General features: G+C 41.2%; 1 protein-coding gene across 1 annotated transcript in view; it reads right to left on the reverse strand.

Annotated features, from left to right (window-relative positions):
* Positions 1-20,292, reverse strand: part of BDH1 (3-hydroxybutyrate dehydrogenase 1) — a 985,124-nt gene that overhangs the window by 698,729 nt on the left and 266,103 nt on the right. Inside the window, exon 2 of the mRNA XM_044070714.1 lies at positions 16,308-16,418. Within this exon, the coding sequence (XP_043926649.1) occupies positions 16,308-16,418 (111 nt within the window). The remainder of the gene's footprint in view (positions 1-16,307; positions 16,419-20,292) is intronic.

A 20,292-nucleotide genomic window follows, 5' to 3' on the forward strand; every position in this document is an offset into this window, starting at 1 on the left:
CCTTAGTTCAATACTAAAACCAGCTTCAAGATCAGTTGCAGCTCAGGATAAAGGAAGAAACCACTTCAAAATGTCAACTGTCAGGTTTCAAAACTAATAGGAATGTCATCCTTGCAATTCTGTGGATACCCATACCAAACAACTGAAAGGAAGTAATGTCATCTATAGTTCCCTACGGTCAGTGATAAAATAAAAAAAAAAAAAAAAAATGAAAATTCAGGAGAAGAGTAATTACTGAACACTGCTCTTCTCCTTAAAACTTAATTTGTGCATACAGGAAAGACCCGCATTGTACTCCCTAATAACATCATAGGATCACAGGAGATTATTAGGCTCTTGACCTGGAGGTCATTTTAAGCCTAGCCATTTCAACCTAATGCATTACTGTAGAGATACTAGTCAATACCCAAGATTGTATTTCCTGATGACTGCCCATGTCCAGGAGGGCTGTCTGAGCTATCCCCTGTAAGAATTTACAGTGCCCCATCCACTCATCCAGGTTCCTCTTGAACAGCGTCATAGAGGTGCTCTGTTTCACATGAATTGGTAGCCTGTTCCAAAGACATGGCAGTCGCTCAGATTTAAGTTGCAGGCCATATTTAAATCCCTAGAATGGTTATCCCTAGACCCATCTGATTTACGGATATGCAGTAAATTCATTAGGTTTGGGTCTTGAGTTGCTCTGTAGGCCAGGCATAAGTCTCCCCTAAGAAATTTATACAATATGGAGTATAGTGACAGGAATTTAAGTCAGTCCTTATAAGGCACATGCTGGAGGCCCTTGATCATCTTTGTTAGAAACCTCTGAGGTCTCTCTAATTGCTGTAGATGCTTAGTGCGGTACATACCAAATGGGACGTTATACTCAATTATGGGCTGGATAAGTCCAGAGTATAGAGGAGTTATAACTTCTTTTTCTCTCGAGGCAATGCCTTTACTAATCAAGTGAACATGGAAAGCTTTCCGTAGAATGGTAGACACGTGGCTGTCAAAGTTAAGGTTGCAGTCAACGTGTGATCCAGGTCCCTTACCACTTCATGGGTACTTAAGTTATTGTTACTGATCTGATAGTGTGAAGGGACATTGTCTGTGCCGAAGGGAATGATGATGCATTTCTTTGCATTCTGTATGAGAACATGACTAATACACCAGTCATTGTTCTGTGTGAGACCATCCTGGAGTATACAGACATAATTTGGGGATTCAATGATTGCTCCTAGTTTGCAGTCGTCTACAAACTTTGTCAACCACAACCCTTTAGTTTTAACCTGAACTTCTGAGAAGTATATACCAAACAGTAGGCGGCCCAGGTCTGCTGACTGATGTGAAGTCACCCACTTTGATAGTGTATGTCTGGTTTGTGGCAATCCAGCTTTCAACGAAGGGGTTTACATTCAGTTTGCTAAGTTTATCGGTAATGCTTGAATGTGGGATTGTGTCGAAAGCCTTTGCCAAGTCAAGGTATGCCATGTACACAGATTTGCCCTCACCAATGGCCTTGGTCACACTTTCAAAGAAATCCACCAGAGTGAACAGGCAGGATCTGCCCTTCATGAAGCCGAATTGGGTAGGGTCCAGGGTTTAGAGGTCACCTATGTCTTTATTTATGAGGTCCATAATGACACATTCCATGGCCTTACATGTGAGGCTGGTCAGGCTTATGGGTCTGTTATGTTGACAGCAAGCTTCCCAAATCTCTCAAAATATATAGATATTATACACACACACCTATACCCATACCAATAATATAGGTTCATAGATTAGTACTAAGCTAACTGCCCTTGCGAGCCATTTTAAGGCTAGACAAGTATCCCTTGTGAGATTCAAACCCTGCACCTTGTGTTTGCAAGGCAAACACCTTAACCATTAAGGCCACGCTCCTAACTCTATATATCACCACCATACACGGGAGAAAAGGAAATATTCTGAGAAATGGCAATCTCAGACTTAGTATATTCAAATCAGACTTTCATTTAGTCTCCACATTTTGGGACTCGTCACTTTAAGTACCAGAATTTCAAATGGTTACCACTGCAAATTCACATTTACATTAATAGATATCAAAATTCATGCTTCATACAAGTTGCTGCAGCAAAAAGAGAAACAGCTGTATTGATATTTGACTTGTGTACATTGCAGATGAGTTACTGTATGCTACTCATAAATTCTAATAACTTTCTTATTTCTGTAAATATCTCAATGACAGTGATACAGACAGAACTGCTCAAATTCATGGGAAAGGTTACAGACAGATAAATACAATATTGCTGACAGTGTGTGTGCAGCTTAAGTGGTTATTAAAATATTAAGTTGATTTCAAAACATTTCAAAATGAGTATGTTTTGTTTACTGTAGCTTATAAAATCAGTTTAAGACCTAGAATCTAATGAATGTGACTACTGTAAAGATGTGTTTGTGCTGAACAGTTTGTCATTTTTACTTTGTTAGCAACACATAATGGTTCTAGAGACACAAACATTTGTTTGATCAGGGAGGCTATAATGTGGCTTTATTAAAGGACACAAATCAATCACTGAAGTTAGAATGCAAACTTCAAAAGCTACACTGAAGAGAATCTTAGCATCTCATATTACAATTTATACGGAGAATAAAATCAAACTCAGTGTAGATAGTGCAGGGGACAGGCAGGGCAGCACATGATGGATTATGTAGAGAAATTACAGGAATGGGCTAAAAGATAGCAGCTACAGTTTAATACAGGAAAAAGGAACACACTTCATCAAGGGTTTAATAATCCAAATGTGTATTATCAGCTGGGGTCTTGCAAAATGCAAATGAAAGCCATCTGTATCGGACTTGATCTGCGGTGGGATTTTTAGTAAAAGTAGTCTTGTAACTTTGAGGGTAAAGAGGCAGATCTTTTGTACTGGTTGATCATGCACTGGAAGAATCCCAAACTGAAGGTGGGATTAGGGAATTTAAGAAGACAAAGGAAGGAAAATAGTGGCCCAGGTTGATAATACTGGGGTCTATTAGGATATCATACTGAGAAGCACAGCAGTATCCAGTCCAATTCTAAACTGTTTGTAACTAAAAGGAAGTAAACACATTATGCTTAAAAACAATTAAAACTGTTTTTCAAGAGGTAATCCCCCCATCCCCAGAAGCTAACTCCAAGATCATATTTGCTCAGACAAGGGGCAGAGTGCAGTATGAAAGGCCATTTTTTGCTCTTCTCTTTCAGTCTGTGTCATCAAAACCAAAAGAAAAACCACAAGCACTGTGCAAAAGAAAAGGGATCTATAGTACAACAGCGAACACTGTATAATCAACCCTTAAAAACCGAAACTCAAAATGCCGAACACACAGAACAGAGATTTTTTTTCTCAGGGGGGAAAAAAAAAAAAAAAAAAAAATACACAAAATAAAGTGGTGGGGTTTTGCCCTACACCCCCCCCCCCCACTTACATATACCAACTCCGAGATCACACCATAGTGGAGGAAATGGAAAAGTCCCAGAAAACGGCCCAGTGATTTTTTTCCCCCTGGGGGGGGTCGCTGTTCCATGTGTTTGGGATTTCGCAGTTTTGATTTAAAATGTTTGATAAAACAGCATTCGCTATTTTAAGCATTCGCTGATATAACAGGGAACCGAAGAAAAGGCACAATGGCAAACATACCCAAACAAATAAAATTTAAAAAAAAAAAAAAAAAAAAAAAAACAGTCAACACACATCTAACCAACTATGCTAGGAACAGTCAATGGGAAAGCACAGTACTGTTAGAAGTGTACCATGTTTTAAAAACTTATCAACAGCAAGCTTTCCATCTAACTGAAGGGAAACTGCAGTATTGCTGAAGGAATATCAATCCTGAGAACTCAGCAACAAGCATCCTATCTGAAAGGAAACCACGGGAATGCTAGAAAGTCTCAAACCCTGAACATGTTTCGGCAGTAAGCATATTATCTGAGTAAAGGGGAATCACAGTACTGCTGGAAAAGTATAAAATCCTGAAATCTTCCTGAGCAGCAAGTACAGTAAACATGTCAATGACCAGTCACTCCACTTGTCTGTAGAAGAATGATACACAAACAGGCACTTACCAATTCACCATCAGAATCAAACACTTTAACCCTGACACCTGTTCATACTCAGATTAGCAAGCCAACTCTGGAAATATGAAGTAGATTCTGCCATACAGAACTTAAAAAAATGTCTCAAAATTCTCAACTTATTGGTTTCCCAACTGATAATACTGGTTAAAAAAATACCCTGCATTACTCAGAAACAATCCTATTCAAACACCCTGCAATTCTCTGTTATTCAACACGTCTACAAAATAGAACGCCTGTTGCTACTTTATTAAAACAGCATGTAGCTATGGTGCTTTAAATGACATCATTATCAATACAACAGACTGTACATTATTAATGATCAACATGTCTCTATTGTGATTCTAAACCAAACTCGGGTATTTTGTGTAAATATGTACCACAAATGTCTGGACATAACAGGCAACTGCCCATGTACAAACTACTCTTCCAAGATTTGGTCTTGCACCTGTACTCCACTACAATTTGGGAAAAAGTATGCCGGCATATCTCTATATACACCATTTATCAAAATTGGGTTCCCTTGTTTATGTGCATGTTACATTAAACTTTCATTGCATTTTCGGAATGGCATAAGTAGGAAGGCTTTTATCCTATACAAAGCAGTTGTACTACAATTAGATAAAAGAACCATTCAGAAAAGTCACAGGGAGACTCATTCATGGTGTAAGGAAAAATCATAGAATCCTTTGAAGAATTCAGAGGTGAATTGGAGACTTATCAAAGGATGCAAACAAAGGAGAACAGAGAGTACTCCCAAGAAAGCTAAATAATTTTGCTTTACACTCCCAATCGTGCCGTCATTCCCTGACATGTTAAACTGAGGGCCCATCTGCTTGAGTTGCTGATAACTCGTATCCCACTGCACCTAACAAAGAGTGAGTACAGTTCAACGATACCATGGCCAAACTTACCCTAGTAGTACAATACCGTCATGGATCTCCCTTGAAAACAGGGTACCAGCCTAAAACAACTAATCTAAAGGATTAAAAAAAAGTATAAATAAATATATATTCCATACAGAAGGTTTTTAAGTTATGGAGGTTTAACTGATGTGGATAGATTTGTTTCCTTGATGGGACTTTATGATTTTAATTTTTACCATGCTTTATCCCCAGTGTAACTTGACTGTTAAGATCAATTGTTTTGCAGAATGATTTTATGGCCATCTTTCTTCATGCTTAATGGTTTTTAGATGGTACTCAATTTGCCATCTAAGGATTATTTATAAAAAAAGTATAAATTAAATAATCCAGGGCAGTAACTGTCTGTGACAGAACAGGGGGCCCACTCAATGGAATCCAGTTCATTCTAAAGGAGACAGTACTTGCAATAAAAAGAATCCCAAAAAATGCCAGAAGGCTCCAGGGGTGGTGTGATCTCTGGTTGTGACAGTGAATGTTACAGAGACAGTGGCTGGCAAAGTGATGGAAGTCAAGTTACTGGACAGGTAAATCTGTTGTATGGGCCAGTGATAATCCACTCAATAAGGAGGTACGTTTTGCAGGTGTGACTTATATGACTGAAGAAACAAACAATATAAATTAAAGTAGGCTGTGAGTATCTAGGGTACTGTCCAAAGTACCACAGAGAAAAGGGGTGGTAATGTGGTTAAAATCTCTAAGATTATGATGTTATATTTCTCAAACTTGTAAGCAACTTGTTGATACATGCAATATCATGGGCACAGATGGTTTGGAGACTATACACTGATAAAATATAAAGTTTTAAATAGTTGCAGACAGAGATCTACTGCTGCCCAGTTTGTACAGTAGTAGAGCCCTGGGGGGATGGTACTACTAGTGTAACTTAGCATTTGGTGAAGGTCAAAATGAATGCGCTTCCTCAAAACCTTCTGCTGAGTCTACAATTGAATAAAGTGTGGAAATCTGAACTAATGGTTAGTGGATGAAAATGCCAAGTTTTAACAATGATTTGGAGACAGATATGACATCCAACATATCCTTAGGCTCCCCATGCTTTGAACTGTGTGCGCTTGCTTTTGATGTTTCCTAGTCAGGGATGTCCACTGTTGAGACCATCTGTTTGTTAAAAGACAAGGATGGAAGCTGGACAGGAAGGTTGGAAGGAGTTGTCAGGGCAAGAAGGGGAGAAGGCACTGAAGCAGAGGTAGAAAACATGTAGTTTTGTTTTAGAGATATATGCGCTTGCGAGACTGTGGGTAGTGACTGACTAGCTAGAGATGGAAATGAAAGGAAGCATTTTGTTTGTTGATTTCCACCACACTGTGTGCTTGACAAAAAAGTAGTAATTTGCTCTTGGAACCTGCCATACACATCTGAGTAGAATGGTACCAGGGATGGGAAGGTGTGGAGTTAAGGAAAGGTGAGGATAGACAGTTACAAGCAAAAACAAATCAGAGCATATATGTAACAGCTGAAGTTAGACTGCACTTCTGGGATGATTAGGTGATAATTTTGGCAAGGTGCCACAAACAGTGTTTAAATGTTAATGATTACAAACAAGGCTGTGAAGAAAAAAAAGTGGAAACTATGTTATGTCAGTAACACGGTTTGTAAGATTAGTGACATTTACAAAATTAAATTATGTAATGCACTACTTAAACACTAAAAGGAAGTTGAGAGGAATTGGCATTATAAGGAAAGTAAGTAAATGAAATATCCCGAGAAGAGGGTAGGAAAAAAAGCATATTAGATCAAGGCCCAACCCCAGTCTCAGTTTAATCCAATTAATGCAAGTAGGCTGCTAGAGCATGCTGACCTGGTTGAGTCTTTCTACATACATTTTTTTAACTATTTTGTAGGCTCCCATTTACAGTGGGACTACTTCATCTGACCTATCTGTGCTATGGATAAATAAGCAGCAGACGCAACAGCACAGAATACTCCAGCACAGAGGGAGGAGTGTCCCAGTATAATTGATGTTACTGTCAGCAGTGTTAACTTACCGCGGTGGTGGTGCTGCGGTAGCGTTGTCGCCTCACAGTAAGATGCTGTCTGGTTCGATTCTCAGCTAGAGCATCTTCTGCGTGGAGACATGCGTGAATGGGCGTACCTTCGTTGAAGGTTGTGCGTCAGGGCTGGTAACTCAGCACGTAAAAATCTACTACCAATCATTAGCGGACCGGAGTTCCACTGTTGCGACCCCTAACTGGGAAAAGCCGAAAGACACAAACAAACTGTCAGCAGTGTTAATTTGAAGTCAGCTGTGCAGTATAAACTACCTTCTTCAAAACTGGAGATCCATCCTTGGAAACAGTGACAGCAGGAACACTGAAGCCTTTGCCGCCCTTAATTCAGACTGGATAATGCTGGGCAGCTACCTCCAGAGGTGGGAGGAGCTGGAAACCAATAGGCAGATCACAATTGTATTCTACAATGCATATGCAGTAGATATTACCACACTTACTAATTCTCTGAATAGAACATTTTGCCAAAAATTAATCCAGTTAATTATCTTGTGTGCATGTTCTAATCTCTACAGTAACAAGAAATTGCCCGTGTATTTTATGTAATGTCACATAGCAGAATGTTATTGAATAAAAAATAACAGCAGCTTGCAGAAGCATTCAGAGGAGAGAGAAAGAGAGACATAATTAGAAAATTACCAAGAGAGCAGTGGGGGAGTGTGATAAAGGTCATCATGAAAACATCCAAAAGGAAAACAGAATGTCAAGACCACCAAACATAGCTGTTTATAAGATCACATCTGCTAGAAAAAGTGGATTCTCACAGTAAAGGAAATGTATATATTGGCCCAAGTGCACTATTTACTCAGTATTGTAGTCAAGTAAGTATGCACTTCACAACCAGGAAATGCAGGTGTTGTGCCCAATTTGTTAGATTCTAGCCCATCCAGTGTATACTGTAGTACTTGGTGTGCTGTAACATCAAATTATGCTGTGTTACTTTACTCACAATATGACATTGCTTCAGACAATTCAGAAATAAGTTTAAACAGTCAACCTATTACACTGAGCACAGTAGAAAATAGAATTCTGTTTGGCATACCTGCTACAAGACACCATCAGTAGAGTGGCCAGTACAAATGGTCTGCTTTGGAATGCCACCTAAAAGATGATATGGCACAGCAGACAGTACAAACCCAAATACTTCTAAGCATAAAATACTCCCTAATAGCAGGCCCCACAGTTCTTCTTTAAAATTAGCACCACTGTATTTTTGAGAAGAGGTACAATAAATAGCTGGCCAAGTAAGAATGAATTTCATCTGCCTGAGAGCTGTAAAAATAGTGAGAGAAAAAGCAAGCATAGTCCACTGCCCATATCAGTCAATGGCAATAGCAACCTTCATTAGTTTCAGACCCCACAACCGCTGGGCACTGCTGAGGGACCACAGTGAAAAAAGAGTCTTCTTCCGGCAGTGTTCATAGGTCAAAAAGTACAGTTTTGTACCTACCATAAATGTAGATGTTCGAAGATCCACATTGCTGCAGTCCTTACACTTGGGTAGTCCGCTGTCCTCGGTCGGCCCGAATATCAAAGTATTAGGCTGACGTCGGTCAAGGCGCTTAAGACTGACATCAGGACGTCAGGGTACAAATGCGCATGACCGACGTCATATCCTCAGTCTTTTCTTGCCCCAGATGTCAGAAGACCCTAAAAAGAAAGGTCAAAACCAAAAGACAGCAAAAAACAACCAACCACCCTCGTACTAACCATATGTACAATATATACAATATTCACAATATGTACAACCCAAACCACACAACCGCCTCTAACTACAGAGGGGAAGGAGGGAGGGTAAATTGGACTGCAGCAATGTGGATCTTCGAACATCTACATTTATGGTAGGTACAAAACTGTACTATGTTCTTCATCTCACATTGCTGCAGTCCTTACACTTGGGTAGAATCCCAAAGCAGAGGTAAGGGAGGATGGCAAAACTATAAAACAGTAGGAGCTGCCAAAATGCCCTGTAAAATTGCAGTGGCAAAACCAGCCCTAGATTTAGAGTAGAGTAAAGAGGAAGGTGGTAATGCTTAGAGAAAGTATGCACTGAACTCCAAGTAGCTGCCTCTAAAATATCTTTAGTTGCCACCCCCCTTAAAAAAGCTGTAGAAGTGGCAGTAGCCCTAGTGGAATGGGGCCTAATCCCAGCTGGAATCTCCTTACCATGATGGGAATAACAGAAAGCAATACAAAACCCAATCCACTTAGAAATAGTTTGTTTTGACACAGGCTTGCCCTGAGAACCCAAAGCAAATGAAACAAATAACTGCTGAGACTGCCTGAACCCTTTAGTTCTGCTCAAATAATATCGCAACTGCCTGTGTATATCCAAAGTGTGCAAAATCTTTTCCCCTTTATTTTGGGGGTTTGCATAAAAAGTAGGCAAATGAATAGTTTGGTTTAAAGCCACACTAGAAACCACTTTAGGCATAAAGGAAGGATTAGTACGCAAAGACACCCTATCCTTATGGAAAATTAAGAAAGGCTCAACTGCCATAAGGGCCTGCAACTCAGAAACCCTTCTTGCAGAGGTAATGGCCAACAAAAAAGCAGTCTTCCATGATAAATATTTCAACTCAGCAGTAGCTGCAGGCTCAAAAGGTTGTAGAGTGAGTTTCTCCAACACAAAATTGAGATCCCAAGCAGGAGTAGGAGCTCTACGTGGAGGTCTTATATTCTTTGCCCCTCTAAGGAATTGCTTAAACAAAGGATGAGAAAACAATGGTGGGTCACAGTCATAGTGAGCAGAAATTGCTGCAGCATGAACCTTAATAGAAGAGAAGGACAAACCTTTGTCCAGTAACTCAGTAAGATACTGAAGAGCCACACTTAAATTAGGCTTAGAAACATCAAATTCCTTTGCTGTACTCCAAAATAAAAATCTCTTCCATTTATCTGCGTACACTTTCCTTGTACTAGGCCTTCTGGCCTCCAAAATAACATTCAAAACTTGCTGTGGAAGCTGAGACCCTCCAGGGTTTAAAACAGAATATGCCAGGCTGTTAGGTGAAGAGAGTGAAGTTTTACATTGAGTAAATGACTGTTCTCCTGAGACAGCAGGTGTGGAATCAAGGCAAAGGCCATGGAGGCTCCTACCAGACTTCTCAGTAATGGGTACCAGTGCTGTCGAGGCCAATCTGGAGCTATTAAAATCATCTTTGGCTTGTCCTGTCTGACCTTCAGTAGTACCTTTGGGAGGAGAGGCAGAGGTGGAAAGGCATACACATGAAGATTGCTCCAATTGAATGAGAGAGCATCCACTTTCCAAGCTGTGGGATGAAACCTTTTGTGCAAAACTTTGGCAGCTGGTAGTTTAGTGGAGAAGCGAACAGATCTATGTCTGGAGTTCCCATAACACTGTCAATTTCTGAAATACATGAGGATCCAATTTCCACTCGTGGGGATCCATAATTTGTCTGCTCAACACATCTGCTAAGGAGTTCTGTGCTCGGCAGAAACCTTGCCTGAAGATTTAGCTGTAAACTGAGAGCAGTCTCCCACAAAATCATTGCTTGTCTGCATAGAGGATAAGAATGTGTTCCCCTTGCTTGTTGATGTACCACATGACAGTTGTGTTGTCTGTTAGAACCAACACCTGCCCAGGAAGAAGTAAATCCTTGAAAGCTATCAATGCAAATTGGACTGCTAACATCTCCTTCAAGTTGATATGTAGATGTTGAAGTCTGGCAGGCCACGTGTCTTGTACCCACTTTCCATTTAGATGAGCTCCCCAAGCTTTGTCTGAGGCATCTGTCGTTAGAATCTGACTCGCCTCTGGCCGGGTCACAGAGAGTCCCTTGTTTAGGTGACATTCCTGAGCCCACCACAAAAATTCCTTTTGAATGCAAGGTATTATCTGAATGACAGTGTCCATATCTTGGCAGTGCTGTGTCCATACATTTTGAGATACCATTGCAGCTTCCTCATATGCAGTTTGGCATTGGGAAGCACCAGAATACAAGATGCCATGAACCCCAAGGCTTGAAGGACTGTCCTTGCAGTCAGCCTGGACTGATGAGACAATTGATGGAAGTAAAGAGAAAGATTCTGTTGTTTGTCCGGGGTCAAAAGGCCATCTGGGATGCTGTATTCAGTCTCACACCCAGAAAGAACATGTCCTGAGAGGGTACTAGACTGGACTTTATTTCGTTCACAGAATACCCCAGGCATCTTAGCACTGCTATCACATACTGTAAATGATGAAGAAGTTCGTCCTTTCCTTGGGCCAGAATCAGGCAATCGTCCAAATAAGGATAGATCTGTATTCCTCTTAGCCTGAAGAAAGCTATCACTGGAGCCAGAACCTTCGTGAACACTCTGGGCGCAGTAGATAAGCCAAAGGGCAATGCAGAGAACTGATAATGAGAAGTCCCAGCTCGAAAGCGCAGATACTTCCTGCAACTTAGCCTGATAGGAACATGAAGGTAAGCCTCCTTGAGATCCAGAGTCACCATCCAGTGATCTTTGCCCAGCAGAGGTAAAAGCTGTTGTAACGTCAACATTTTGAACTTGGGAATGTCCAGATAAGTGTTGAGGAGAGATAAATCCAAAATTGGTCTCCACGTGTTCCCCTTCTTTGGTACTAGGAACAGGCGAGAATAAAATCCTAGGCCCACTTCTGGCAGAGGGACCGGTTGTATGGCCCCTATTTGGAGCAGCAGAGAAATTTGTTTGTGAGCCTCTAGTCTTTGCTGAGGAGGAACGTCCGGCATGCCTTTGAAAGGAGGCAAGGTATGGAAATAAAACCTGTAACCTTGGTGTATGATATCTAATACCCATCTGTCTTGGGTAATCAAACTCCAATTTTCCTTGAAGAGTGCCAACCTTCCTCCCAAAGGTGCTGCCAGGCAAGAAGGATCTGGCAGCTGAAAAGGTAGGTCATTGGGCCTGTTTACGAAAAGAGTGGCCCCTGCCCTCACCCGAAGATTGTGCAGGAGAACTCCCTGTTCTAGGTCTGAAGGAGCTCTGAGCTCTGCCCCTACCACGTCTAGATCTACCCCTAGACTGTGAATCATAAGAAGGGTACGTCCACCCCTTAGCAGGCCAATTCCTACTAAACTTCGGAGGCTGAACTTGCAAAAAATCTTTAACAGTCTGCATAGACTTAGCCTTGTCCTCCATTTTCTTCAAGACTGACTCCACAGGTGAACCAAACAACACATCAGACTGTAAAGGAGCATCCAAAATCCTTGTCTTAACATGTTCAGATAAATTCTGATCCCTCAGCCAGGCGTGCCTGCGAAGAACTGACCCAGTGGCAGCCACCCTAGACGAGGCCTGTACAGCATCAAAACCACATTGTAAAGAATGCTTACCCACCTGTTCAGAAACATGTACTAAATCTTGTAATTCTTTACACTCAATGCCTTCCGCCAGAGCATCTACCTTAGACTTCAATTGAGAAAGAAGATAGTTTTGATATTTCAACATGTGAAACTGGCAATTCAAAGCCCTCATAGCTAAGGTGGAAGAAGTATAGACTTTCTTTCCCCATCTATCCAAAGCTCTGGCCTCTTTATCTGGAGGAACCGGATTTTTTACAACAGAGGCCTTGACACCCTTAGGTCCCTGACTAACAGTTTCTGGGTCCGCCCTAGGACACTTATAAAGATATTTATGAGCCTCAGGCACCCTATAATACCTATCCGGTTTAACAGGAGCAGGAGGCAAAGAATCAGGATTAAGTGAAGCCTCTGCAAACACATCTTCCACAACATCCAGAACAGGTGGTATAGCCAAAGGCCTATGCTGGGGTAAAAGCAAAAATTCCCTAAGCCTTTTCCTGGAATCAGAGAAGTCCTGACCTTCCCACTTAAAATGTTCCCTCATGGAATGAAGAGTCTCTGAAAAAGAAAAATCCTCTGGAGGAGAAGCAGAAGGAGTCGAATCATCTGCATCAGAATCAGAATAAGGAGAGTACTCCTGCAAGTCTTCAGCCGAAGACTCTGAAACATCTGAAGCCTGCTCAAAACTCCCCAACTCTGGTTCCACCCTAGGCCTCTTATCTGGAGGGGGCAAAGAACCTCTAATCAAAGTAATTAAATCTTCTGCCATTTTAAGCATGTGCTTCTTGGGCACCGATCCTGAAGAACTAGGAGTGACACCAACAGAAGCCAAACCTGGCCTGCCTCTGGGAGAAGCCTTAGAAACAGAAGGAGAGGGCCTAACCACCCTAGGAAGGGAGGGGAGTACAGTAACCTGAGAAGCCCCTTCAGGCTGACCTGCCTCCTGAGGGGCCACATCCTGCAATAACAAAGTCTCTCCCTGGGACTCCAGAGAAGCCTCCGGCGGAACCACCGGTTCCACTGACGCCTCTAAAGAACCGGCGTCCGGTACGGACGACTCTTCTTGCCTGGGTTTAGCTGCTTTGTCTTTGCGCTTCTTCGAAGAAGTGGGCGTCGGAGCATCCGACGGCATCTTATAATTGCACCGCTTCCCAAAGACCAACCTGGCACAATCTAACCTTCGCTTAATAGTGCGCTTATTGAACCTAGCACAAAAGCGACACCCAACAACGTCGTGCTCAGGCCCCAAACAAGGAATACACAAAGTATGATAATCTCTATGCGGTATCTGTTTCCCACAAGAAATACAGTTATTCACTTTTTCTGACATCCGGTAAACCACTGAGGCAAGAAAAAACTAAAATATTCCCCAACGGGGTACTTAGCCAACTTTGACTCGGTCTGAAACTCCGAATTCGAAAAATTTCAGAACGCCGAACGGCACTTGCAACGCTGCTTCTGCATCGGACCATGCGGCAAAAAAGACTGAGGATATGACGTCGGTCATGCGCATTTGTACCCTGACGTCCTGATGTCAGTCTTAAGCGCCTTGACCGACGTCAGCCTAATACTTTGATATTCGGGCCGACCGAGGACAGCGGACTACCCAAGTGTTCAGGACTGCAGCAATGTGAGATGAAGAACATCATGACCTCTCTCATGCAGGAAGAACATGTGGAACACAGCATGAAACTTCATTTGAAAGAAGAGCTTGATATCAACCAAATATGCAATTGTGAGATAAGACTATGGGTAACACAAGGGACTTAGAAGCTAATAAAGGCCTTAAGACCAGCATTTCACCTACATTCTATGGGATTATCCTCTACACTTCCTCAACTATCTTCCATCATACATGGAGCACATTGTGAAAGTCTAGTACGGGAACACGAAGTCTGAAGGACTAGAAAACCCCAAACAGGTACACAAGGGCCTTAGAGCACATTCTCTTCCTTCAAACAGTGAAGGATCAATTTCACAAGGAATGGAGGACGCCAATCCCCCACATCATAGTTCACAGCCATAAATGTGTTCTTGTTATAGTGTTTGTTCACTTGAGATATATCAACTTGTCCCAAAAAGTGAGGAGAAATTCTGCATAATCTCAGATTTCATTCCCATGAGCTGCTGCAAGAAGAGGGGGTTTCTATGGCCACTCTTGCACTTGTCTGCAGACACTGACCACTTGCTAAAGAGCAACAACTGTGCAAAAAAAGAAATGGAGGCTGCTGAGGGTATCACCTAAAGTAATGCAGTATCAAGGTTAATGCCTTGAGCTTTACATTTTGACACAAGCGAGTCATGGGGTTCACTGTCTGATACCCTATATGCTGGTGCAAAACAAAAAAGGCAACTTCTGTGGTGCCCTTAAAGCTGCAATCTGATAACTGAAGGTACACTTAGAAGAGCTTAGAGCTTTAGACATCAATCATTGCAACTCTTCAATGAAATGTCTACCCTGCATTCTACCTCAGATGTGGCAGATGGTACATCAAGTGATGCCATGCCTGAATGTGGCTATGTGATTTTGTAGAAAGCTTCAAGGTTTCCTTTATCAGTTCCCCCATGACAGTTCCACCTTGTTTGACACCAGAAAGGCCTCACTGAAATGGACAACTGGTGCCGGAGTCATGGCCTTAAACTAAATGCCAAAAAATGTATAGTCATCCCCTTTGGGAAAAATAAAGTGCCCACAAATTATCACATAGGCGGTAACCCACTGAGTACAGAAAAAGTAATCGGACACCTGGGGACCCAAGTCGATAGTGACCTCTCATTTGACACCCACGTTGCCAAAGTGGTTAGAAAGACTTTCTACCTTGCCCACCTTATCATGAAGGGATTCACATCCAGATCAAAGGAGGTCACTGTGTCCCTGTACTCCTCCCTTATCAGGCCCATGATTGAGTACAATGCCCCATTTGGTATGTACCTCACCCGGCACTTGCAACAGCTAGAGAGACCCCAAAAGTACCTCACCAAAAGGATCAAGGGTCTCCAACATATGTCATATGCTGCCAGACTAAAGAAACTCCAACTCTATTCAGTAGCATACCGCCTACTCAGAGGTGATCTGAGCCTGACGTACAAGGCCATGTCCAATCAGGAATTGATGGACATGCTCCACCTCAAAAAATCCAAATCCATCAGAACCACGAGAGCTAAAGATTTGAAGCTCAACACAAATATGAATATGACATGCTGGAAGGACAGATTCATAACTCAGAGGCTTCCCATACTCTGGAACAGAATCCCAGTTTATGTTAGGCAGAGCCCCTCACTGACTCTCTTCAAGAGAAATCTTGACAAGTGGATGGGAGATCGTAGGTTTACCCCAGGGGTCATCTCTGTGTCACTACTAGACAGAGGCACAGTAAACTAATTCTATTATGTAAGGGGGTCTTCACTGTGTCACTACTAGACAGAGGCACAGTATTCTAAATCTATTCTGTACACTTTTGTACCATTACATGGAGTGGCGAAAGCCACATCACTATGGCTAGGCTTATAAATGCCCCAGGGCAGATAGCCTAGCACCAAACTATGAAACTATGTACACTCAGCAAGAGCTAAAATGCATGACAGGCTTGGAAGAAATAAATAAAAAAAAAAAAAAAAAAAAAAACAATGCTAGGGCATGCAACCCTATCTGTTGTGCTTGGAACAAACAGGACCACACATATCAAAAGTGTGATGTCATGATTATACACATGCAGATAGAGAAGGAAAAGGTACTTTAATATTATAATATTCTATTCACTAGAAAAGTAAAATATCTTCATTTCCAAAAGTCCTGATAAATTCCAAAGAGAGAGTTTAACTTTGGCTAATATACCCTTAGGCATATATTAATTCTAAAATTTTAGCTCAAACATTAAAGATTAATAAGCAAGAAATAAAATAACTCATAAGAACAAATGGTTCCAAAAATAAGCACAAGTGTACTTTTAAACTTATACTTTTAAAAAGAAATATTTACATTCCAGCTACTCACCTTGAAGAGGCACCCAGCAAAAACAGTGAATCCTAGGGCATGCAAGTGCTTTGCAAGAGCAAACCCAAACCCTGTGTCACAGCCTGTGATCAAAACTGCCTTTCCTTCAACCTATACAAAAAATGAACAATAAATTTAACAGCAATAAACAAATGGACCAATGGAGTCATTTATTCATAAAAAAATCCTCTAAATACAGTACAAGAACTTCCAATAACACAAGAATCATAAATTTTGGTTTAGAAAAAGTGGATTCCATGATGTGTAATCTTGTAGTAATAAAAATAAAACTGTTTAATTTACTTAGCAGTACAGTAGATCTTCATTAAGATGTCACAGTAACAAATCACTGCATTTGGATTTCCCACTTTCTGATTTGCCTTGCTACAGTTCGCTTTCCAGTGTTTGTTTTCCTTGTGACGACTAATTCAGGCCCAGGCCTAAAACTGTACCAATTAAGGTGTACAAGATGACCCTTTTAAAACCAGCAACGTCATGTATCCTCTTCAGTTCTTTTAATTTAAAAAACTGCTCAGAGAGTTGGTGCGAGACAGGAAAATCCCCAGTGCTCATAAAAAAGCAGAAACAGCATTAATTACTATACTATACTAACTTTACTGATGACAAAACTCAGACACTAAATGTGTCATAACTACAGCAGATACAATACTCTACAATTTCTTTAATTACAGGTTATTTAACATGAAAAAGTTATAAAGTGAGGTACATTTTCAAGCACTTTTTTGCTTTACTGATTTCTGATTACTGTATACCACTCAGGTCTGTGTTTTAGCCCACTTTTAAAGTCTCTCAAACTATAATTTCTTACAAAAACTCAATATCAAACACGAAACACACCAATTCCAGTCAAAAGTAGAATATGAAGTAAAAACTGGAAGCCACAGAATGCCAGGATAACCAGTAATCCACAAATGTTTATTGATAAACCACAGGCTAAGTGCTTTCGTCTTATAAAAAAGATTTGTCTTTTTATAAAATGAAAGCACTTACCCTGTGGTTTATCAAAAAACGTATGTGAATTACTGGTTATCCTGGCTTTCTGTGGCTTCCAGTTTTTACTTCACTTTATAATTTCTTACAGTTCACAGCCTTGCAGCTCTTGTCAAGTTGCCTTCTAATCCCAAGCACATCAAAAGTTAGGCTCTTGGCAGTCTACAAGTTGATCCACAGGATTTCAATATGCTCTATTGGTATTTTCCACAGCTTTGTTTGATTAGTCTTTACTCTTGCTCTCAAAATTACTCAGGAGATACAAACATGACTGACATTGAGGGCTTCCAGTCCTTTTAACAGCCACTCAAACATCATTCTGATTAGGCTATGCTACTCTAGGTGTCTGCAACTGAAATATAGTCTCTATGCAAACTATTATCAAGTTCTCACAAAAACATATGGTGTATGTACAGCACAACACAATAGCATTTTTAAGAAACAACCACTATGTTTCCCCTCCAAGAAAGGGCCCTGCTTCTATACTGAATGCAGTAGGATATGGTACCAGGATGACTGATGGTCGAATGAAAGCAGTATAGTATTTAAGCCAAATTACGTAATCTGGTGTTTGTGTCCTATTGGTTATACAACCATTACAGAGGTGATAGATTAGTTACTAAGGAGAAGCTACACTGCAACATATAAAACTATAAAGTTACTGCCCACTTAAAGTCAAGATTTTGTAATTTTACAGCATAGCACCCTGTTTCAGCCTTACCTCACTTCCTGCTTAGGTAGCAAATGGGGTTTTCCTCCCCACTTGCAACTTAACACAGCTCCTAAACATACTTTTGTGTCTCCTAGTATACACAGAGGTTTTAGTAAAGTCATGGGTAACCAGCCTGGCTCTAAATGGAAGACTGCGGCTAAAAGACTCATCGGCTCCTATGGTCCACTTTTTACGGATTGGAGCCTTACCTTTTGTAACATATGTCAGAGAATACGCGCTGACAGCAAAGTTGGATACAAATTGTCCATTGTTGCTTTCTACTCCTCAGAATACTTTCACTTGTCATTTGTTAATGAGTACAGAGAAGTTTTTGACAGCTTCTGCTTTCTCTTTCTGGGATCTGATGACCCCTCTTTCACTCACATAACTCAAGTATCTGGCTTCTGTCATAGTTAATGCTGCCTTTCTTGGAGTGTCCAACACACTTTAAATAAACATGACACTTGATAATTCTTCTTTCGGCTTTCCCAGTTCTCGCCACAGCGGATCACCTGTCTGCTCATGATTGGCAGTGGAGTTTTACTGTGTCGAGTTGCCAGCGCGGCACCCAACCTTCCACAGAAGGCACACACACACACACACACACACACTCACGCCTAGGGCCAATTTAGAGTGTCCAATCCACCTACAGCATGGCTTTGGGTGTGGGAGGAAACACACACAACCACAGGGAGGACATGCAGACTCCGCACAGAAGGCACCCCAGCAGAGGATCGAACCGGAGAACCTCTTGCTATGAGGTGGCAATGCTAACTGCTGCACCACCGTGGCCACCCAAAATAAACTACTACATCAAGGTACAATGCTGAGCACATGTTAGGAGGTTTCTGAACTTTATATAGGAGCACAGAAGAGTGGCAGGAGCTCTGTGAGGTCCAAAGGGTAAGAGAAAATAATGGGGGGGGGGGGGAGAGAGACAGTCAAGTAACACAGAATGCGGTGTTTTCATTAGCGAGAAACTGCCAATACTCTTTGCTTAAATCTTTGGTTAAATCTGGGATGGTCGAAAAATAGAAGTTATGTCCTTACCATAACGTTCCATGTGGAGTGTTCATCTCGCCTTTGTTCTTACACATGGGTTCGGAGCCGATCCTCGGCTCCGTGTCGGCCGCTTGCAAGCTCTGCATCGAGAAGAAGCTCGAGACAATCTAATACCCACAATCCCCCTCTGCCTTTACCTCAGATCTAGTTTGCAAGCAAACCAGTAGTCAGAAAGAGCACACTCATGCTTACATCACATATGCACAGAACTAAGGGTCTAAATATATATATATATATATATATATATATATATATATATATATATATATACACATATATACATATATATACATATCAACTATATATACAACAACTGCAAAGCAGAAGCAGAATGCCCCAGGCCAGGCACCAAAACTGAACGTTCTTCCTAAGGGTGGGAGGGTGGGAATGTAAGAACAAAGGCGAGATGAACACTCCACATGGAACGTTATGGTAAGGACATAACTTCTATATGTGATAGTGTTCAATCTCACCGTTTGTTCTTACACATGGGTAGCGTCCCTAGCTCCTTGTTCCTGAGGAACTCACGGAAGGACGTTCTTGAGCACAGTGGAACCAAAGGTTGCCCTGTCCCTAGAAACCTTGTCTACCTTATAATGAGAAATGAATGTATGTGGCTTAGACCAAGTAGCAGCCGCACAAATAGCGTCTAGTGGTAGGCGGGCTGCATGAGCCAGGGATGTAGACACTGACCTTGTGGAATGTCCTTTGGGTTTGTGCAAAAGAGTTTGATTTGAAGAATCATAGACATAGATTATACAATCCGTTAACCACTTAGAAAGAGTTATTTTGGTAACCACTACTCCTTTCCTGTTATCAGCAAAGGCCACAAAAAGTTGATCAGTTTTTCTGTGATCTTTTGTTCTATCCAAGTAAAACCTTAGCTGTCTGTGAACATCTAATTTGTGCAACATATACTCCATTTTGTTGGAGTGATTCTTGAAGAAAGTGGGTAATTCAATGGACTGATTAATATTATTAATAGAACAAACTTTAGGAAGGAAGGATGAATTAGTTCGAAGAGAAACTCTGTCAGAGTGAAAGATCAAATAAGGATGCTTGATGGAGAGAGCTTGAAGTTCAGATACTCGCCTAGCGGATGTAATGGCTACCAAAAAGAGAGTCTTCCAAGACAAAAATTTCAATGGGCAAGAGGAGGCTGGTTCAAAGGGGGGCAACATTAACTTAGATAACAATAAG

This window comes from Protopterus annectens, chromosome 4.part1 (genome assembly GCF_019279795.1).
Source record: "Protopterus annectens isolate FY-2018-M chromosome 4.part1, PAN1.0, whole genome shotgun sequence".
In the NCBI taxonomy this organism is placed as follows: Eukaryota; Metazoa; Chordata; order Ceratodontiformes; family Protopteridae; genus Protopterus; species Protopterus annectens.